Below are 21,276 nucleotides of genomic sequence, written 5' to 3'. Positions count from 1 at the left end.
ACATAATATATAAAAAAGATGTATATACATTGATATGAATTAATGAAAACATTGATTTCATTTAAGATCTAATCAATGTTTACCAATTTAAATTATAATTAATTTATCTTATCAGAATAACAAACGATAAATTCTCGTCGATATTAAGAAGTCATTCCGGTTTGATCAAAAACTTGTCTAATTTTCAATAGAAGTAGAAAATTAAAGAAATAATTAATAATTAAACTGTAAATGAATTATTATAAACACAATTCAAATTCCCTTTAAAATTTTGCAATTAATAAATATACGCTAAGTGACTGGATAACATTTATCATTACGCCCACAACTTTCTAATGGCGATGATAACAGAAGTCTAAACTGCAGATAAGATAGAACATGCAATGATAAACATCTTTCTGAATAAAATAATTAATACTTTAAAACATCTTATTCTATAAATTAGAAAAACCATTGAAGATTGTTAAGAAATATAAATAGAAGTATATTTAAATCATAATAAAATATAAAATAGTAAAAATAAATAAATTTTCTTATCATCGTTTGAAAGTAATTAGATTATAAAAATATTAAACAATAAATTCGACCCCTACAAATAACAAAAAAAAATTTAAATTAAGTATAATTTTAGTTTGTTTCTTTTTATTTTCGAAACATTAATTTCTAACCTAATTCTCCGAAAAGAAATCACTCTATTTTAGATGACTTATTTATGATAAAGGTAGATTTGTGTGCCATCAAATAACAAATTAGATCTAGCAAGAAAAAAATTTCATCTAAAATTGCAATAGTGACAGTTTTCATAATAGACAAAAGCCTTAAATCATGATTTGAGAAAATTTAATTGCTCTTCCAGTCGACAAGAAAATGCATTATACAAGGTGTATTAATCATCATGTGAATGACATCTTTCTATGACAGTAAAAACATGATGGATAGTGTAATAATATTTAATGCTTTTACGTCAAACAACCGTAATTGGCACAATTAAATATGTGTTTAAATATTTTTCAAATATTCCAAATTCATTGTTAAATGTCATGAAAATATAAATAATTATCATTATCATTTGTAAATAATTTCATGCCTGACAATTTTATTAAGATTCTATCTTAATAATTAATTCAAAAATTTTATATTTGTAATGATTAAGATGTGAGCAAATTTCATTATTATTTCAACTTAAAATGTTTCATTTAAGGAACGTATTAAGCATTAATATCTTATTGGCGAGAGTTTGAAATTTGCAAAAAGTGCGGAATTTTATGTTTTAATTATAAGAATATCTAGTAAACGTTTGCTCGTGTGACATATATTCAATATATATTTTGTGTGTGTAAGTAATGAATAATAATGAAGGATACATTTTCATGTATAGCTTCTGTCAAGCTTCTCAAACAAACAATGCACACTTGACATGACAATATAGAATATAGCTTTCATTGTTTAACACACTCAAAAATTTTTATCTTAGATACTATGCAACTTACTTTTGTATTGTGTATCTTTCTTCATATTTAATATAATTTGTTCATTTGTCTCGGTAATAAATTTTTTAAAGACCTGTTCTTAGCCTATTCTAATTTATAAAATTATAAGAATGAATAATGTTTATCATCTTAAGAATATATTGTATTCTAATATAGATTTAGTTATATATTATAAGATAAAAATGATATTAAAATGTATCAATTAATTTCTTATTATTTTATTAAAAATTCAACAAAGATACTACTGTTTGTACGTATTGTTTACGTTCAAAGGAACAAATTACGGTTATTATTTTTACCATATTAACAGAATAATTATGCATATGTTTTGATAAATTTTACTTACAAGAAAATGTAATTTGTCAAAATGTTTCTGCATTAAAATTGTTCTTTAAATTAATTAATTGTAATTTAACTAACTAAACTAACTGTAAACATTCAATTTTATTTTCTCATCTGTTCGTGTATGCTATTGGTATTTTACATTTTAAATTGATTACAATACATAACAGACTGCATCTACAAATGAATGTAAGAAAAAAAAAGCATTCAAAACAAGGTAACAAATTTCTTTATAAATTGTAGCACAATAATAAACAACAAGAGAATAAAATCTAAAGAATGTAAAGTGCAATGATATTAAATAACTTCTTGACACTGGAGTTTCTAATGAACTTATTCTCATAATTGATTGTTGTTAATGGATGTGAAAGTCTTTTCTATCTGTCTCTGTTAAAATGGAATGTTGTGCCTTTTCTTCCATTATAACTTATTCAAGGTCAGTTCATATTTCTGACAGTTCAGTGTTTAAGATTAATGAAAAAAACTATTTTTTTTTTCTTTTGCTGTTTCTATAGACTGGCACAAACTCTCGTCTGGCAGCAGACGTACATACACATTTATAGGAGTGGTCTGTCAAATGAATCTAGCTTGAGAGGTCAGGGACACAATAAAAGTTCAGGTATTCAGTGAAGATGGTAATAAAAGCTATTAAACAAGTCCAATCCACTTTTCACCTGTATGTGTGCCCCTGCTATCCATCATTTGAGAAATGAAATGTCATTTTTTTCCATCTGTCCAACAGTACTTGAAACTATCTTCTCATTATTAATCACAGATTTTTATCAAGGGTGAAATAGGGAGAACGATTGAAGTAGATCTGAGTTTCTCCACATAATAACAGCATTCGGTTAATATGGACGGAAAAAGTACATTCTCGGTTTCTCTGCTATAGAATTACACGTTCAAGGTCCTTTTTGACAAATTTATACAACTGCTTATCCCTTTTGGTCGTGAATGGGAAATCAACTTCTATTTTATGTCGACATTTAATGCATAAACATGTAACACGCGAAAAAACCAATAATAAATAACTGTTGCAAATAATAAAATTTTCTTGTTTCATTTGTACATCAGAAAAACGTTACTAATTTAAATTCAGAAAAAGAAATGGACGTTTCGAATATGTTTATTAGTTTTTGTTTATATGAAATGAGAATGTTTTATTAAGTAAAAATTATTCAGCATTTTTTATTGCAAGACAGAGAATAAGTAAACATATAAATAATGTGTATGTAAACAGTTTTAGAATAAAAACCTAAGGATTCAACTTCGTCGACAGTTAAACCAACATATCCTACATATATGTATAATTTGTAATATACGATTTAAGAGGCGATAAAATCTCGATCGCTTTGTATAATTTGAGCTGCAGCGGCATTACGAATATTTCTTGTTCTTAAAGTTTGTATCCGCGCCGTTTTCGTCACGGATATTAAGAATGTTATGTCTAACTGTAACTTACATTTCTGATTAGATGTCTCTTGTGGGGATGATGGAGTGCCTGGAGTGCTACCTGCTTTAGTAGAAGCAGGACTGGCTGTAACTTTGGTACCCAAAGCTGCAAGTGTTAGAATTGTTGTGGTCATATTCGGTGGCAATATAACCTGAAATTAAATTACATTAACCGTTAATACAAAAATGTATATTTTATATTTCAATACAATTTTTTTTTTTTTTTTAATATTTAGTAGTTCAATAAGTAATCTGATGATCACAATATTGTGTTTCAACTTCAAATGATTGTATTATATTTAGAAAATACGACGAATGTTTCTACTTTACCGAAGATATTAAACAGATTATAGGATGCAATTGAAGAAAAAGTAATTTTATTATAATCTTATTCATCCTTTCCAGTTTTATAATTACTATCATTTAATACGAAATACTCGGAACAGAAACATCACATAGCTGACACGTGTCGAGACAACCTGAATTTGAAAAAAGAAATTGACATTCACGTGAAACATTTGAACCATCAGACACGAACGTCAGATAACTTCTTCTACTCTATTGGTTACTTACGAGTCACGTGAACCAAGTTAATTTTCGGAAGAAAACAGAATTCAATTTATTATTTTATTAAATTCTTTGTAAAGATTTTGCGTGATTTTAATTTATTCCGCGAAAATATCAAATTTGAGAAAATATTTAACAATTTTTTATAAAAATTTATTTTAAAATTAGTAGACACTAGATGTCGCTACATACGATTAAAATACGAAATTTGTTAAAATTTTATGTTGAAATTAAAAAATAATTAAATTTTAATTAATAATTACATTTGTATTAAAAAAATTATTAAAGCGTTATAAAATGTAATAATATAATATCGCTTTTTTTTTGTTTGAGTAATTTTGAAAATTAAAAGTAAAGTACATATTAAATGTTATTAAAAAAATATTAATAGCGAATTATGTAACTGATAACTGGAATATTTTTAAATAAATTTAACGTCGCGATTGGATGAATAGACATCAGATAACAATAACTATCATCTGACGTTTTCGGTTCAAGACTCATAACAAATACCCCGCAGCTTCGGCTCTTCGTTACACACGTGGATCAGAGAGGCCAAGCGCGTGTACAAGAAGCCCAGGAGCAAAACCTTAAACAATCATGCCTTTATGGCACTTTAAAGGCTGCAGGCACCACGAAATTCCTTTCCGAGTTCCTGCTCCAACCACTTTGCGTGTTACAGAAAATGTGATATTAGATGCAAAAGACAGCAAAAAAAAAAAAAAAAAAAAAAAAAAAGCTGCATAAAATATATAATAAAAATTTTAAAAAATAATATTAATTAATTAAAGGCAAGAAATCTTAAATATACCTTTGGATTCCCTATAATATTGTCGGACGGTAATTGCGACATGCTATCCACAACCGAAGATTGCAGACATTCTTCCGATTGCTGAAGGATGGATTCTTGCATGGGAGGTGATAAGCGAGAGTTTTTGCAATTTGGTGGAGAATCTTCTCTATAATGAGGTTCGGATGCTGGCATATTACTCAAAGGCACCATGTAAGGTAGATGTTGAGCCGGCATACTCTCCAATATCTTCCCTACATCCCCCGAAAGAAACAAAGTAAATTTAAATTATTTTCATGTTTCCATTTTCTTTGAGTTATTACTATTAATTATCATTTCAATAAAATTTTTAATTATGAAAAGAAATTTTAAACTTTTATCTAATTTGAGATATTAAAAAATGAAAAAAGAAAACAATTATTATCAAAACGTCTAAGAAATTAATTTTTTTTTTCCTGTGTTCATTTTTGCCAAGCACATTTTCGTTCTCACCAATTCTCAGAACAAAAGCTTTTTTTTAATTTTTTTTCTTGTTGTTTTTTTAATCTTTTGGCAAAATTATCATCGTGACAAGACATGCATTATTAACCAAACGGCTTGTGGTCCACCTTATTATTCACATGGCTGCTTTTTGATATCTCGTCTCAACAAAGAAAACAATTCGGAGGGAGATGAAGAGAGAATAGAATAAAAAAGAAGAAGAAGAAGAGGAAAAAAAAGAAGAAGAATCGAATATATATGTAATTATAAACGTTGTGTGTCAGTAACTCACGACAGAGTAATGTTCAGTGATGTGTTACCTACCCCAACAAATATTATCCAGTGACAGATACACATTGTTTTTCCATCACTAGATACTGGTAGCAGCACCCAGTACGTGTCTTCGTGAGTTGTCTACTGTCCACGGCATAAATTACTATGACAGTTAAAAGGGGATAAAAGTGACACACGAGTCAACAACAGATATGCTTGAGAAGTAGCGCCTCAGTCTAGTTCTCTATGTCAATCTTGAGGCGGAATTGTGGGGAAAGGGGCATTAAAAAGGGAGTAAGAGAAACAGAAAAAAATGACCTTGGTTAAATCGTCATTGAGGCTGCTGTTAAGGACGTGTTTTGAGCTTATATCAGTAAGGTCAACAGTTCATCGCATACCTGTTTTAAAAAGTCTGAATTACTCTTTATGAAAGTAGCTATAACTGGTTTTTTTTTTATCTTCTGTTATTTCACTTCTAAATAGCACAACTCGTTAAATAGCCACTGAGTTACGGGTTAAGAATTAGATCGATTTAAATTCTATATAATAGCATGAATTACGGCATAGGTTCATAATTGGACTTATGCATTTTCTTACTTAGCCATTGATTAGTTCTGTTGACGATAACACTCCCTTTGAAAAGAGGATGGTTGAGTCGTAAAAAAATACTTATAGCTCATTGTTATTGTAGCTACTTATACTTTTAATGGAATATATAATGTTGTAAAAGTGATAACTGTATAGCTTTTTAAAAAGCGTAATTAATATTCGACTCCAAACAATCTTATACAATTTGTTGGGGTGTATTCTTACAGAACCACTCTTTCAACAGCGTGCGATTTTTTCTCCTTTTTAATTCTTTTTTTTTAAATATAAACCTTAACAGAATGAATATTAATGAATATTTTATTCGCTAATGCACAAATCTCAATCTTATCAAACCCCCAAAAAATTAAAATAAGAAAAAAATCAACCCCCCAAAAAAATGACTCGCTAAATTTTTTACTAGAACGTTCATAATATATAACCAATTTTAATTTAGCGAGAGTGACGTTTGTAATTTATAAAAATTATCAAAAAAAGAAGAAGAAGAAGAAGGAAAAAAAAAAAAAAATATATATATATAATATTTTTCTTCAACCTCATAAATACGGCACATCGTGGTAATTAATCAAAGCGAACTTGATTTTTGTTAAAGGAAATCTGTAATATTAGTAAGCAGCCATGCTTTAAATCTGTACTGTTGCCTAGAATATTAAAAGAAAAAGTTATTGGCTGCATTTCGCGGAATTATATCTATAAATATGCAGATTAACATTAATAAAAATAGATTGAAGAAGTACGATAAGAATGATTTACAGTAAATAGGGTCCTATAATGATGATCAGAGCTACTTTATAGCCATTAATTTCGGATAATATGCGGAGGTATTAATCACTTCAAGAAAATAATTATTGCAAAACTTTACGATATTTGTTTAAGAATTATTTACTAGAAAATTAATATTAAAGAAGAAGAAGAAGAAAGGAAAAAAAATTAAACTTAAGGGAGTATTTTATAAGGGAAAAAAAAACACAAGCTAATTTACTTCCACTCGATAACGTTATCTCACTGAGAAATCGTAATTAATGAATAGAAATATTTGGAAAAAGAATTGTAGAAAGTCGAATGCTTTACTAGCTTATGAAAGACGAGAGGACATAGCGTTAAATTAAACAAAAAATTAAAAAGAAAAAAAAATGAAGCTTCGGGGTATCAAGAAAATGATTCAAGAATATATCTTTCGGTCGCATTCTCGAAAAGATGCTATAAAAATATTCTAATCCATTTCTTTAATGATCTAGAAAGATATATAGAAAATACCAAGAAGAAAGGACGTCTTGTATATAATAATTATAAAAATATTGTATGCAAATATTCAACCATAAATTTCGCATTAAACTCTACCCCTTTACTAGATATAAAGTAAGTGCCATGCCCCAACTTAGGTTGTAAAAATTGTATAATTTTCATAGCCAAGATGCTATATAATTTTTATTATAAGAACATTCATTACATCAGCTATTACTGGAAATATTTTCTGATAGAATTACACAGAAATTCATTTAGAAATGAAAGAATTAAAATGTCGACAGTGAAATTTGAAGCTAGCATCAACAAAAAGAAGAAGTTGAGAAAATTCTAAAAATTTATAAGTATTAATTAATATAAATTTATATTTTCTACACTTTAAAGTAACTTTAAAAAAAAAAAAAATTTACTTTTTAAATTTTAACTTATCCAATGAAAGGAACGAACTAAAAATGAACGTGAGCATATTTTTACATTCTATGAACTCATTCGCTTGTTTACTCCATTTTTAACCCCCTAAAAATACAAAAAAAGAGAGAAAAATTCTATAAATACTACCTCAATTCTGTGGGAGAAAAAAAAATAATTATAGTATAAGTTAATATAATTTTCTACATAATTCTTTCCAGATGATAAGCTCTACACCTATCACCTGCTCATTCAATATTATGGAAAAAAAATTGATCAAGCAGGTGATCAATCTTAACACAACGTCGAAAAAAAACCCCACTTTATCAAACAAACTCCCAAAAAATCATAAGAAAATGTTGTAAAAATAATAATTAAATTTATTCATATTTAATCCCTCCTCCATTTTTTTTTATTTTTTATTTTTTAATCCTCCTTCCCCCCAAATCTAATCAACATTCTGTCATTTAAAAGTATATAAAAATATATTTAAATACATTTATTTATGTAATTTTTTTGAGGGGGGAGAGGTATCGAGTTTAATTACATTTTGATCGAGTTTTTCTATTGGTCAGTTGCCAGTTCGTTCACCCCATAAACGTTACGTTCATTACCAGAAATTGCTTTTATAGTAAATGATAATAAGATAATTTGTAGGCTGAGAAGTAATGAGATGAATCCTCTTGTTTGCAATTTTTAGAGTCGAGAGAAATTTTTTGAATCTGAAAATTGGCAAGAGTACAAAGTTTTATAATAAAACGAGTTAATTCTTTAAAGGAAACGGACTTATTTTTATAAATAAAAATAGAACGTACGTTCGTTTGTCGCATTTGAAGGAAGAACAAGAAGAAAAATAAAATAAAAATTAAAAAAATATATATATAAAGAATTTTTTTGTTGTTGTTGTTGTTATTTTTAGTTACAAAGTAGAAGAAATATGTGGAATTGCTTTAAATCAGCGCTTTTTTCTTTAGAAAAAAAAAATAAATAAATAAATTTAAAATTGTGTAGTTTAAAGTTCAAAAGTTTTATTTTTGCTAAATGTTTTAAATAATTCCTAGTACTAAAATGATCGCCATTAAAAATGAATTGGTAAATTAAAAATAATTGCGGTAGTTCTAGGAGATAATTTATATATTTTCTAAGTAAAAATCTTCCTAATTTTTCTCCCCTTTAAATACATTAGAACCTCTAACGATGTCCATTTTTTTTTTTTTTCGAGAACCTTTTTGGAACAAAAATACGTACAGAATAACCTTTAAACGACGGCCACTTATTTACATTTCCGTCCGTGTCCGTCTTCAGAGGTTTCACTGCATTAAAATAGTATTTAATTTAATAAATTTTAATTTTTTTTTTTTTTTAATATTCCAGCGCGTAACAAAATGGTGGTACTTTCCCATTTTCTCAATTGCAAAAATCTGAGGGACACATAAAATTATTTTAATAATTTCACGCATAATTTAATTATTAACGAATTAGTCTAAAATTGAGTTTATTTTATCACATTAATAAGCGCATATTTTATGCTAGAATAAATTTTTTTAAAAAAATAAATAAATAAACTCGTTTTATTGATAAACAAACACAAAATAGTTGCGGATAGAACCAGAAATAATTTGGAAAATAATCAAAATTAATTATAATTTCGCTGCATTTGTAATTAAATTATTAATTTCGTGTCAGATTTAGCTTTCGAGTAAATACATAAACAATTTTTTTAAGGTTTCGACTTGTTTAAATCAGGAAGAAATGTCAACTAACAGATTTAAATACCCTTGAAAGAAAATAGGAGGAAAAACCCGTATTTTTATTTCCTTGATATATAAATCTTTCAAAGAAGATTATTTTAATAATAATAATACAAACAATGAACAGATTTTTAATTAGTTATACACGGGGCCTCGAGAGCTGGGGGGCCCAAGAATAGAGATCCTTTAGGACCTTTATTCTAGAATCTCTAGAGGAGATCCCTTTTACTATTTAGTGTTTTTGGAATAAATGAAATAAATATTTTATTTTTTGTTGGTAAGAATAACATTAATTTATAGGAGTAGGAACCACTAAGGGCCCATAAGTTTTCTCTAAACAGGGAAAAATCTCCACTTCTGTCCTGTTCATACATCATACAAGGTTATAGAGAAAAAGTAGCAATTTATATACATTTAAACACGCAAAAATCTATTTTTCCTCCATTGTAAAGTGTCATTTAACATAAATTTAATAAAATATCCGTGTCACTAAACATTATCATTACAAATTTATCCCATATGTCATCTATACATCACGTGTTTATCGGACCATAACACTAAAAATTGTCTATGTTTTGTAGCTTGTTTATAGTTTATATCAAACGATTGTATAATTATTCATCTGTAAAATTCTTCTATAATTATTTATTCAGTGTTTTAAATTAACAGGAAAGATATTAAAAAATTTATATGTACAGTGCACACGTAATAACGTATGCATGTATTCACCCCTACAACAGTAAAATAATTTAAAATTCAATTTATTATTGTTATACTTTATAATTACGATCATTTCCTTTGTTAATTGCGAATAGGAGAATGGTTAGAGACTTAATAAAACCTTCAAAAAATGTATTAAAGTCGCCTTTATAATGTATAATTAATTTAAAAAAATAAAAAAAAAGATTTAGATAAAAAGATAAAATATATTGGTCAAGCGTATCAAATGCATAAATGAATTATAAATGATCGAATAAAAATAAATATAATTATTTCTACAGGAGTTACAATGTCTCGAAATACTTTTAAGATGATAAAATATTTATTTTTTAAATTATTAATTCACTTTTTAGCCTCCTTTATGTGATAAAGTGTGGCAATTTTACGGGTTTAAATACCTTAATTAGTACGAAAATCATTAAAAATTTAACTATAATAAACAGTGAAGCGTTATAAACTTTGTGTGGCCCAGGCAAATTTGAATTAGACGACCCTATGTAGTATTGAGTTCAGACATTTTTCTATATAAGATTGACTCTGTCAATTGCCCTTTCTGCCCATTGTATAATGCGCCACTGACTTCGAAACCATTAAAATGTCGTAAAAAATTGTGTGGAGCCTTAAAAAACTATAAAAACCGCAACGTATTTTATCAAGTACAAACCTTGAAAACCATAAAATTAAAAACAAATTATGCGAAACCTCAAATAGCACGAAAGGATGGAAATTATAAAGAAATATGCGAAACCATTAAAAAAAACCACCGCCATTTTACCTTAAAAAAACGTAGAAACGTAAATGAAAGCTGCAGAAATCTATAAATTTAGACACGACAAACATAAAATTCCCATTATGATTATATAAAATAACGAATTTTCTAAATTTTGAATTGTTTTCAAAGGAAAAAAAAAATTAGAAAAAGAAAAGGGGGAGAAACAAAATTAAAATTTAATGGAGTTAGAGCAGTGAATTTGTAGCAACCAATTACTTAAATTGATTGGGAATAGTATCACTTTGATAGTTGCTACAAATTGGATGTGCCAAGTTCATTAAAATTTAATTTTTTTTAAATTGTTTCCATGTTCTTTCTTTAAAAAAATAAATACAATAAAGAAAAGATTATTTTGTATTTAATGGCACTTTAGATGGAATTTTGATTCGATAGGTAAATTGTAATGAAAAAGTTCCATAACTTTTCAAAGTAGAAATTGATAGCCATGAGTTATATAGTTTAGAGAAGAATTTGTAATTATATAAATTATTTTATGACCTTTTTAAAAAATACAATAAAATGTAAAAAACCTTTAATTGCATTTTCGTAAAAAAAATAACTTAATTAAAACTAAATAATTAGCTGATAAATCATAGATTTAAATTCTAAAAACGGGATTGGATGCTGCTTACAACTGTCAGTTCTCGGAGTTTAAACGGATTTTTTCGGGCGAAATATTTATCGATTTTAATAAAAATTTTTTTAAATAAATAACTTAAAACGTATATTTTATGAAAAATATAACATTTAGATTCATTACGTAAGAGATTATTTGAGAATTAGCTTTGCTTTATAGGAGAGAAGTTATGGAACTCGATGGCAATGAACTGTAATTTAGGAATGAATTCCTAATTGTAAAAGTTATTTTAGGAGTTTTATGAAAATATAATAAAATTTAAAATCTATTAATTGTATTCTTAATAAAATTAACTTAGTTAAAATTAAATAATTAACCCCGAAATTATAATTTTAAGTTCTAGAAAGGTCTAAGTTCTATTGACTTGTATAGTAGAATTTAATATTTTAGAAATATTATTTATTTAAAAAATATTAAAATAAATAAATTATTTCTTAAATTCTAATAAAGGTTTTTAATTGTATTTTTATAAAAAATTCACTTATTTAGAATTAATTAATTAGTTTCTAAATCATCGTTTAAGTTTTAGAAAGGAGTTACATTCAAACGTAACTTATCTAGAAATTAACGGTAATATTACATATTACATCGATATTGATTTTTAATTAAGTGTATCAATTTTGTGAATAAATAAAATTAATTAATTTTAGATTTTATAATATTTCAATTTACGAAAATAATGATTAAAAATAATCGAACCTCCAATAACGACCACCTCCAAACAACGACCGTTTTCAGAACTCTTTTGAGTAAAGATGCGGACGAAATAACCTCCAAACAACGACCGTTTTCAGAACTCTTTTGAGTAAAGATGCGGACGAAATAACCTCCAAACAACGACCGTTTTCAGAACTCTTTTGAGTAAAGATGCGGACGAAATAACCTCCAAACAACGACCGTTTTTTAATCTTTTCGTCAATGGACGTTCTACACAGGTTTGACTTTGTGTATACAAGAAATTACTCGAAAATTAGCTTTGTTATAAGAGCGATAAAGATTGCAGAATACGAGGAATTTTTTTAAAGAAGTTATTATTAATTTTTTTTTTTTTTGATTAAATAAACAAATAGAAGATTAAAAAAAATAATGATTATTATTTTTTTAAATTATAATTTATCGTTTCAATTCGTATTGAATTTTTGTTTTCGTTTATAAATGTTCTAATTAAACAAATGAAACTTTCTGGAAGCGAATTTTAATTATCTTATTTCAACAAAATTAAACACTGGCTTTATTTTTTTTTTCTTTTTCCTTTGCTTTTTTTCATTCTAACACTTTTTCAAACATTATAATAACGTTAAGAAACGAAAACTAATTAAATTAATCATAGGAATTTTTCTATTTTCTCTCCATATTTTTATTATTATTAAAATATAAAAATTTATTCTCCTGTGTGCCCACATATATGTACTTTTACTAGATCAAAGTGCCATTATTTTTAAGTGAAGCAACTAAACTAGCCCATGAACTACCTGCAAATTATGTCGAAGGACAGCTTAAATTAATTTAAAGTATTTATGGGCGTTACTTGATCCGTGATTGCTTTTTTTTTTTTTTTCCTTTATTACTTTAAGTCCAACTGATTACTTTAAATCTTGTTAAAATTTTATAACTTGTAAGCATATTTTCCACGTATATTTGGCATTTATAGGTCGTATGTCTACTTGTACATTATTTTAAATGTATACAATTGAAAGGATATTGTGATATCCTTTCATCTGATTGAGCCTTCTGTTTAGTGTTAATGCTTTGATTTCTATAGTTGTAATGGATATGAAACACTGGAAAAACTGCAAAATTAATCGTTTGAAGCGCAAACTTTGGTTTTAAACCAGAACTTTTGATTTTATAATTAATTTTACGACTTATTTCTGTATGTTTATACAGGGCACGTGTATATTTTACACAGTAAACGTTCATAAAACTTAAGATTTGTGGCTACACTTTGCAAACCATTCAACATCTTAGCTCTAATCAAATGTTTAAACATATCTGTCTTTAACAAGAGATTTACTCAACGTGAAAAAAGTTACATTAAAAAACAGGATATTTGCAAGAAAAAAGAAACGTTTTTCTGGAGTTTGATCACTAACTGGATTACGCAGAAACGTCTAATCTTTCTTGTCATGTTCCTTTCTCGTAGAGAATATCGATCTTCCTTTCATTGCACTCTTCGCTATCGATATACAACTATCACTCTTGAACGCATTCAATTTTTACTCTTACAAATTAATATTTGATAAAATTTCTTATTAAAAATTAAAAAAAACTAATTAAAGTTACTCCACGAATCTAAAATTAATATTTGATGCGAGCGAATCAGCTTTTAAAGAGCAGAAGAAACCAGTAATCCATTGCAAAATATAAAACGCCGGCTTCGAAATCCCTCTTTGCAAATACTTCAGTTATTCAGTAGCTTATTTATAGATAACATTTACCAAAGACTAGAATTTTATCATCTAATAATAGCGTATCTATCGAGTTCTGGCTTGTAACTGCGTGTCAACATGAACGAATTTGATACGAATATAACTCAAGTAATCAGTCTGTGTGGACTGTATTTCTTTTTTTTCCTCTCTCTCCATTTCTTTTTCAAATAAGTTCGTAGATAATTTCGTGATGGAACGAATCGGATACTTTCGTGACAGTAAAATCACCATTGAAAAGCATGAAATCACACTTTGCAAGACATTACATGTGTGTTGAGCATGTCCAAATTAATAACGAAAAATCAGTACAGATTAGATTAAGTTAGAGAAAACCGCACGCGATCTTCAGAAAAAATGTATTTTAATTTATTAAATAATTCTTTAAAATTAAAATAAAATGTAAAATTTATATATATTATATATTATAAGAGTTATTTTAAAATTTCATCTAGGTTAATGGCTCCCGACGTATTTATATTAAAGGAGAATAATTTCCGCGTGTTTTTAATATTTTCTTGTTTTTTTTTTCTTTTAAATTTTAGCAAAAGAGCGGTCAATATACGGCGCTAAATTTCTATTTTTATACGCATTTTTGCGTAGGAAAAGTATTTAAATTTTTATCTAAAATCAATTATTTTTTTCGGTGCACCCAATATGGCACCGATACGGGATCATAAATTCCAATGTTGCCCATTCGAATGCAAGAGGAATAATGATTTTTTAGCGAGATATTTTTAGTGTTATACAATTTTTTTATATTAAAAAATGCATTTTACAGGTTTAAAAACATGAAATTTTTGTGTATTATATTCTGGTATATTTTAAGAATGGTTAATTTTATTTCCGAAAAAAAAAGTATAAAAAGTTGGTTGGTCCTGGTTGGTAATTCTCTGTCATCAGAAATACATAGAAATTGGCTGGCAGGTAAAATAGGTAAACTAGCGAGAATCGTAGATGTCCATGATAGGAAATTCGCCTTGGGCTTTGTTAGATTTATAGGGAGACAGATGGCAAATATAATGGCAGGTGAAAATCATTCCATCTTACTCTTCCCTTGGGAAATAAAATTACACGTGACTCACCGGACAGCAATTTTCGATGCTTTTCTAAAATTTAAAGAATTTTTTATAATTTTTTATTTTTGCCTGGCAACGTTAAAAAATTCGAAATTATTTTTTTTTATTATTCGCCTGACAACACTTAAAAAGACGTTGCGCTTTGTCGCCATCTGGTGTATAGACGACAAACTACTAATTCGACCGTTTATTTATCTTTATTTACATCAATCACGTATACAAAAAGAGAGGAGGGGAAAAAATAATAATAATAACAAATAATGATAATTATCCTTCAATAATGTATATAAAACTAGAAAAGAGAATTAAACAAAAGAAAATAATCCTTATAATAAGCGTCATGATATGTGTCGAGAGCGGTCGTGATCATATTCACTTGTCAATGATTAACAATTGAATAGGCCTTATTAAGAAAGAAGACATGATAGACAATCACCAATCGGTATCATTGTTGATCAAATCTGTTCACTGCCCTTTTGGTTTAGTAAAGAAAGGGATGGGAAAATGTCCTTATGGAATTTCACAGCACCACCCAAATGACAGTTTAGCGCCATGGAAGACGAAAAAAAAGCCAGAAAACCTGGAAAAAAAACGTGCCAAACGGAAGCAAGGCATTGGTTCCCACACAAATTAATGTCTGACTTTAAGTACTTATCGGACAAACTCACGGGTTCATCACGCAATCAGTCTGAGTCACTTTACTCAATTTTGTTTTCAAAATCTCCTGCCATTTTCTTTTTTTTTTTTTTCTTTTACGTTGGCTTATTGTCTACAATTTTTAATTGGTTTCCTTACAAAAGCCATTTTGTCTCCAAATCTTTTGTTACTCATCCATTTTTACACCCGTTTTTTTAATATAATTCCAGTTAAAGCTTGATTAAAATTCATTTTCTTCTTCTTCTCCTTCTTCTCCTCCATTTTTTTTCTTCTTCTTCTTCATTACTTTTAATTATCATTTTCATCAATTTTAACTGTCAGACCATCAATAATTTAATACTTAATCATCAATTTTTATATATACAATAATAAACAGAGATGAATCTTCACCCTAGGAATACAAAATTGAGTAGAAAAAAAAAGTCATTTTGGAGGGGGGAGGGAGAGAAAGTGGAAAAAACTGTGGAAAAAAAAGGGCCATTTTGTAATAATCTAGATAAATATTTACATCGAGCGGTGGGGGCGTAACGGAATAAGTAAAAAAATCATCAATCTATCGTCTTCATCAACGTGTATCATCAATTAAAAACGACGTGGAATCGCTAGAAAACGAGTTTAACAAAGTAAAAGTCCCGGGGTCGGCCGACACCCAACGTATCTACTTCCAAAAATATCAATATGAACTAGACCGCTTCTCATCAATACCAATATGGAATGTAGTCCAACCAGCTCGACTCGCTTGCCCCACCCCGATTATACGTTTTTTTTTTGAACATTATTTTTAAAACTTTCCTGGCGCAAAAAATAAGGGCGCAAAGAATTATATTTAAAGTGGGCGCAAAACGTAAGGGCGCTAAAGAATGTTTTTTCCCCTTACGTTAAAGGGGTAGAGTACTTTTTTTTAAAAAGCGATTCCGTTCATTATTGCATGACTTTAAAAATTATTTCGTGTCATTAAATCGTGACAGTTCTGAGCAGTGACGCAGAACATATAACCTCTAGTAAGTAACCTGTATGTTGCATATAAACTGCAATCTAGTTATACGAATTCAATTGGTTTAAAATAGATGTCTTTGTACCTCTAACGACATCGTTAGATGGTCAGAGTGCTTATCTTAAAAATTCCACTAACATTAAAAACAAGTTTGTACTGTTCCCACAATCTTTGTTCCTAAATATAACTAAAAGTTTAGTTTGTATCTTTAGTTAAGTGAGGTTTTTTTCCCCCCTTCTTCTTCTTCTTTTTCTTTTTCTTCTTTAATTTTTTATGTATTTTTTAAAGAATTTATAACAACCTTCCTCTCGTTGGACACATTATGTCGTGGGAGATATAATAGACATTTTATGTCTGGGAAAGGCCACTTGGGAATTGATACTGCTTCCGTTGTTCGTTAAAGAATCTTATGTTTTCTCTTAATTTTTTTTTCTCTAAAATAAATTAGGATAATTATTTTAAAAAAAAGAATTAAAATTAAGGCGTATAAATCATGCTTTGTTCTAATCTTTATCCCGGTTATCTTTCTTATCGATCAGGGATGCTGCGTGGATGCTGGGATGCCAAACGTGGGATTATATATATATAAAACTTAATAAATCAAGAGAGAAAATGAAAATTAACTAATTATCTGTAATTTAAGGTAGATAATAACTTAACCAATTTAAAAATAAACAATATTAATCGAACCAGACCCGTGTATAGAGAGTTAATTAGAATTTAAAGTGGATTTTTGATCAGATTGAAAGCTTGGAATTAATTTAAATTTTGATCTTGTAACTCGATTTTTTTATATATATATATTATATAATTTAATAACGAATATGGATCTAAACGAAGAATTATATCTTTGGGCTAAGATTAATCATGTTTAGCACGAAATTTGCTTGAAGATTTTCAAGTTTTAAGCCATAGATGCGCTTTTATAATTAAACTATAAGCTTATACACTCGACAACAACTCACGAAACGTAATTTATAACCTTTAATGCCTTAATTTTCAATTCATAACCTTACCTAAGCTTCATTAACCTTATAACTTAACCTTAAATTGTGAATTTAGGTATTAATTGAAGCTCATTTTATGTGTGAAATTTTAAAAATTATCCTTGGATAAACTGTTTATAGTAAAATATCCGGCGTTAATTTTTATGGTTTCAAAAAACCTTACATAATTTCGTTTCATGTTGGAAAAAAAAATGGCTTTGAAAACTCATTTAAATATATTTTTTTTTAATATCTCGGTCATAAATAATCAATAATTGGCTATCACTCAGCTGAATGTATAAATTGTTAATTATAATTAAATTAACAACAAATTCCTTCTAGTTATTAAAAATCTTTTGAAGGACACAAAGTATAGGTAGATCGATGGAAAATTTCTTATGTGTGCCAATTTTTTTATGTTTTTATAAAAATTAAACAACGTATTTTATAAGTTACATAAATAAATTTTTGTATCAAATGTTTTTGAAATAATTACATTTTTTTTTTTGCAATATTTTAATGAATTTTTTACAATTTTTTGATGAATTTCTTGCGATTTTTAAATAAAGTTTGATGGGTTTTTTTTTGTAATTTTTCGATGAATTTTGTGCGATTTTTTGACGAATTTTATGCCATTTTTTGACGAATTTTTGTGCGATTTTTTGACGAATTTTATGCCATTTTTTGACGAATTTTTGTGCGATTTTTTGACGAATTTTATGCCATTTTTTGATGAATTTTTTGCAGTTTTTAAATAAATTTTTTGCAAATTTTGATGGGATATTTTCTGTAATTTTTCAACGAATTGTTTGCAATTTTTGACGAATTTTTTTGCAATTTTTATGATTAATTCTTTTGTGACTCTTGATGAAATTTTTCATTTTTCCTACATGAAATCTTATAAATTATATTTCTATGCCCTTAAATAAATAAGAATAAATAGAAATTTTTTACCTTTAATGCAATTAAAGGTAAGTGTTATCGATCATTAACATAAATTGTCGGTTTATTTATGCAGATTCTTCGAATTTTCCTCTATAAAATTTGTGGGCGAATCTCTTATGCAATTAACCTTTCATAAAACATTAAAAAATATATTTAAGTAACGATAAAAATTTAAATTATTAATAGATTTATAGAATATTCTTACGCAAATATTCATAATAAACCATCAAGATAGCTTATAGTTTTAAAGTTGAACTAAGTGACAGCCTCGAGCATGAGCATCCCTACTCATTGCAAAGGCTTATTACTCTAATTTAGAAAGATCAAAATAATGAATTTCTATTAAAATTATATAATTTTAACATTTGGCTGAATACTTAATAATTAAAATCGTTAAAATAATTGTAATTTTTATGTTTATAAACATTATACACGTTACTACCGAAGAGTAACCTTACACCAAACATCAGTTAACGGGCCAAAACTGCAGAGCATCACTGCATAACAGGAAAGCAAATTTTATAAGAACCTTTAACTCTACATATAGAAGATATTATAGAATATATAATACCTATAAATGAATCATTTTTATCTAAAATATTTATTTTTTGTGAATTTTTGTAAGTTTAAGTACAGAATCTCGACCAGTTTTAACGGAAGTGGCAAAGAATTACGACTCAAATTTGTAGTAAAATATAGATTTTTTTATAATAAAATTAAATTAGATCACATTAATTTTCTAATTATTATTTTTTATTTCCGGATGTCGATCATTAAAATATGAAAAAAAAACGTATTATAAGTGCTCACATCGCAGATGTCTGCCATATTCTATAACATTCGCTACCAAATGTTCGACAAAGTTTCTTAAATTAAAAAGAAAAAAAATGAGTTAAACTGCGATAAATATCGATTATTAAATTACTTTATATTTAAAATAATGCTCTAAATTCAATAAATAATGCGAAAAAACACGTCAAACTTTGACATTTTCGTGTCTTTGTCCATGCGAATCACGTTTTTTGAGCGCAATTTTTCACGTTTCGACACCTAAATTGCACTTGTTTAACGTTTTAACCTATAGAAAAATAATGTCCCATTAAATAAAAGTCTATAAAATTGGCAAGATCGTGATAAATATTTAATTTTTTCACCAAAAAAAAGGGTGTCCTTTTAAAGAAGATAATAAAATTCAACGAAGGATAAGGTGGCACTCCATAGGAGATTTTTAAAATTAATTATATTCCATTGTTTAATTAGAAGGAAAAGAAATATTACTTTGAACTACTTTTATAAAGTAATTCGTGACTTAAAAAAATATATTTTATTTAAATAAAAATCGAATAAATGGTGACATTTATATAATGGTCCGTTTGTTTGTCTGATCGAAATTAATTCCGTTTTCGCACCAGAATAATTTTTAATTTATCCTTGAAATGGGCTAATGAATGCCTTCTGTAAGATTTAAATGATAGCATTCAGTAATGAAATAGGATTTTAAATTATGAGAGTTTTCCTCGTTCTATTCAAATTATTAAAAAACTTTATTTTTTGTGTGTGTAAAATTTGCTATAAAAATTGGGCTTATTTGTGTAAAATTTCGTTTGAAAAATTGGGCATTTTATGTAAAATTTGCTGCAGAAATTGGGCTTTTTTTGGGTAAAATTTCGTTGGAAAAATTGGGTTTTTTATGTAAAATTCGCTGCAGAAATTGGGCTTTTTTGGGGTAAAATTTCGTTTGAAAAATTGGGCTTTTTTGGTGTAAATTTAGCTAGAAAAAGTGTGCATTTTAAACGTAAAATTTGCTATAGAAATTGGGCTTTTTCTGTATATTTAGCTAGAAAAATTGGGCATTCTTATATAAAAGTGGCTATAAAAATTGAGATTTCCTCGACAAAAATACAATTAATAAAGAATTTACATATTTTTTGGAGTAAAACTTGGTATAAAAATTTGAATTTTTATATTATAAAAGCGAGTTAAAAGTTAGATATAACGGAATGAAAATGATAAAAAAATTTCTGGTATAAAAAAATTAATTAAAAATCTGGATATGGTCCTCATAAAATTTACCATAAAATACCCAAAATAATCCCGTCTCATCGAATCCATTCGCTCTCCATCTTCTCCAAGTGGAAAATTAAAATATCAACAGTAACCATTGTTGAATTTTAGCATTAATTTAATCGTTCCGCATCAATTTTTGACTAAGTTCAACGTTTATATACGCATTAATAACGGAAACAATGGACATTAACATTATCATTACGAGATATTTCAATAAAGCAAAGAGTTAATTTCGTGTGGAATTATCTTAAAGATCAATTTGAAATATCACCTTTAGATTCATTTAAATTTCCAGTAAAATACTTATATATATATATATATAAATACATTTTTTCTTTTGTTCTTGATGAAAATTGAGATCAATTTAAGTGAAGAATAAGTTTTATCTAGTCGAAATGATCTCTATCCAATTATCTGTCATTTTATTCCTGGCAAAACCTATTAGATAGGACTTTGTGCAATGTAGTAGATCTGTAGCTAAATGTACTATTATTTAACGTGAATCTTGTGTTGAAAACAGGTTGGAGAATAAAATCAGAGGGTACAAAATGCCGAGATATGAATTATTTGTCTGAAAACTATAATTATG

General features: G+C 27.3%; 1 protein-coding gene across 1 annotated transcript in view; it reads right to left on the bottom strand.

The window, feature by feature from the left end:
- LOC136990411 (zinc finger protein castor homolog 1-like) overlaps positions 1–21,276 on the bottom strand; it is a 116,408-nt gene that overhangs the window by 31,127 nt on the left and 64,005 nt on the right. The window contains 2 exon segments of the mRNA XM_067288797.1: positions 3,295–3,436; positions 4,663–4,895. Coding sequence (XP_067144898.1) covers positions 3,295–3,436; positions 4,663–4,895 — 375 coding nt within the window.

This window comes from Centruroides vittatus, unplaced genomic scaffold, assembly GCF_030686945.1.
Source record: "Centruroides vittatus isolate TY-2023 unplaced genomic scaffold, ASM3068694v2 scaffold_932, whole genome shotgun sequence".
In the NCBI taxonomy this organism is placed as follows: Eukaryota; Metazoa; Arthropoda; class Arachnida; order Scorpiones; family Buthidae; genus Centruroides; species Centruroides vittatus.
The sequence above is the reverse complement of the archived record's forward strand: the minus strand, read 5'-3'. Positions and strand labels throughout refer to the sequence as shown.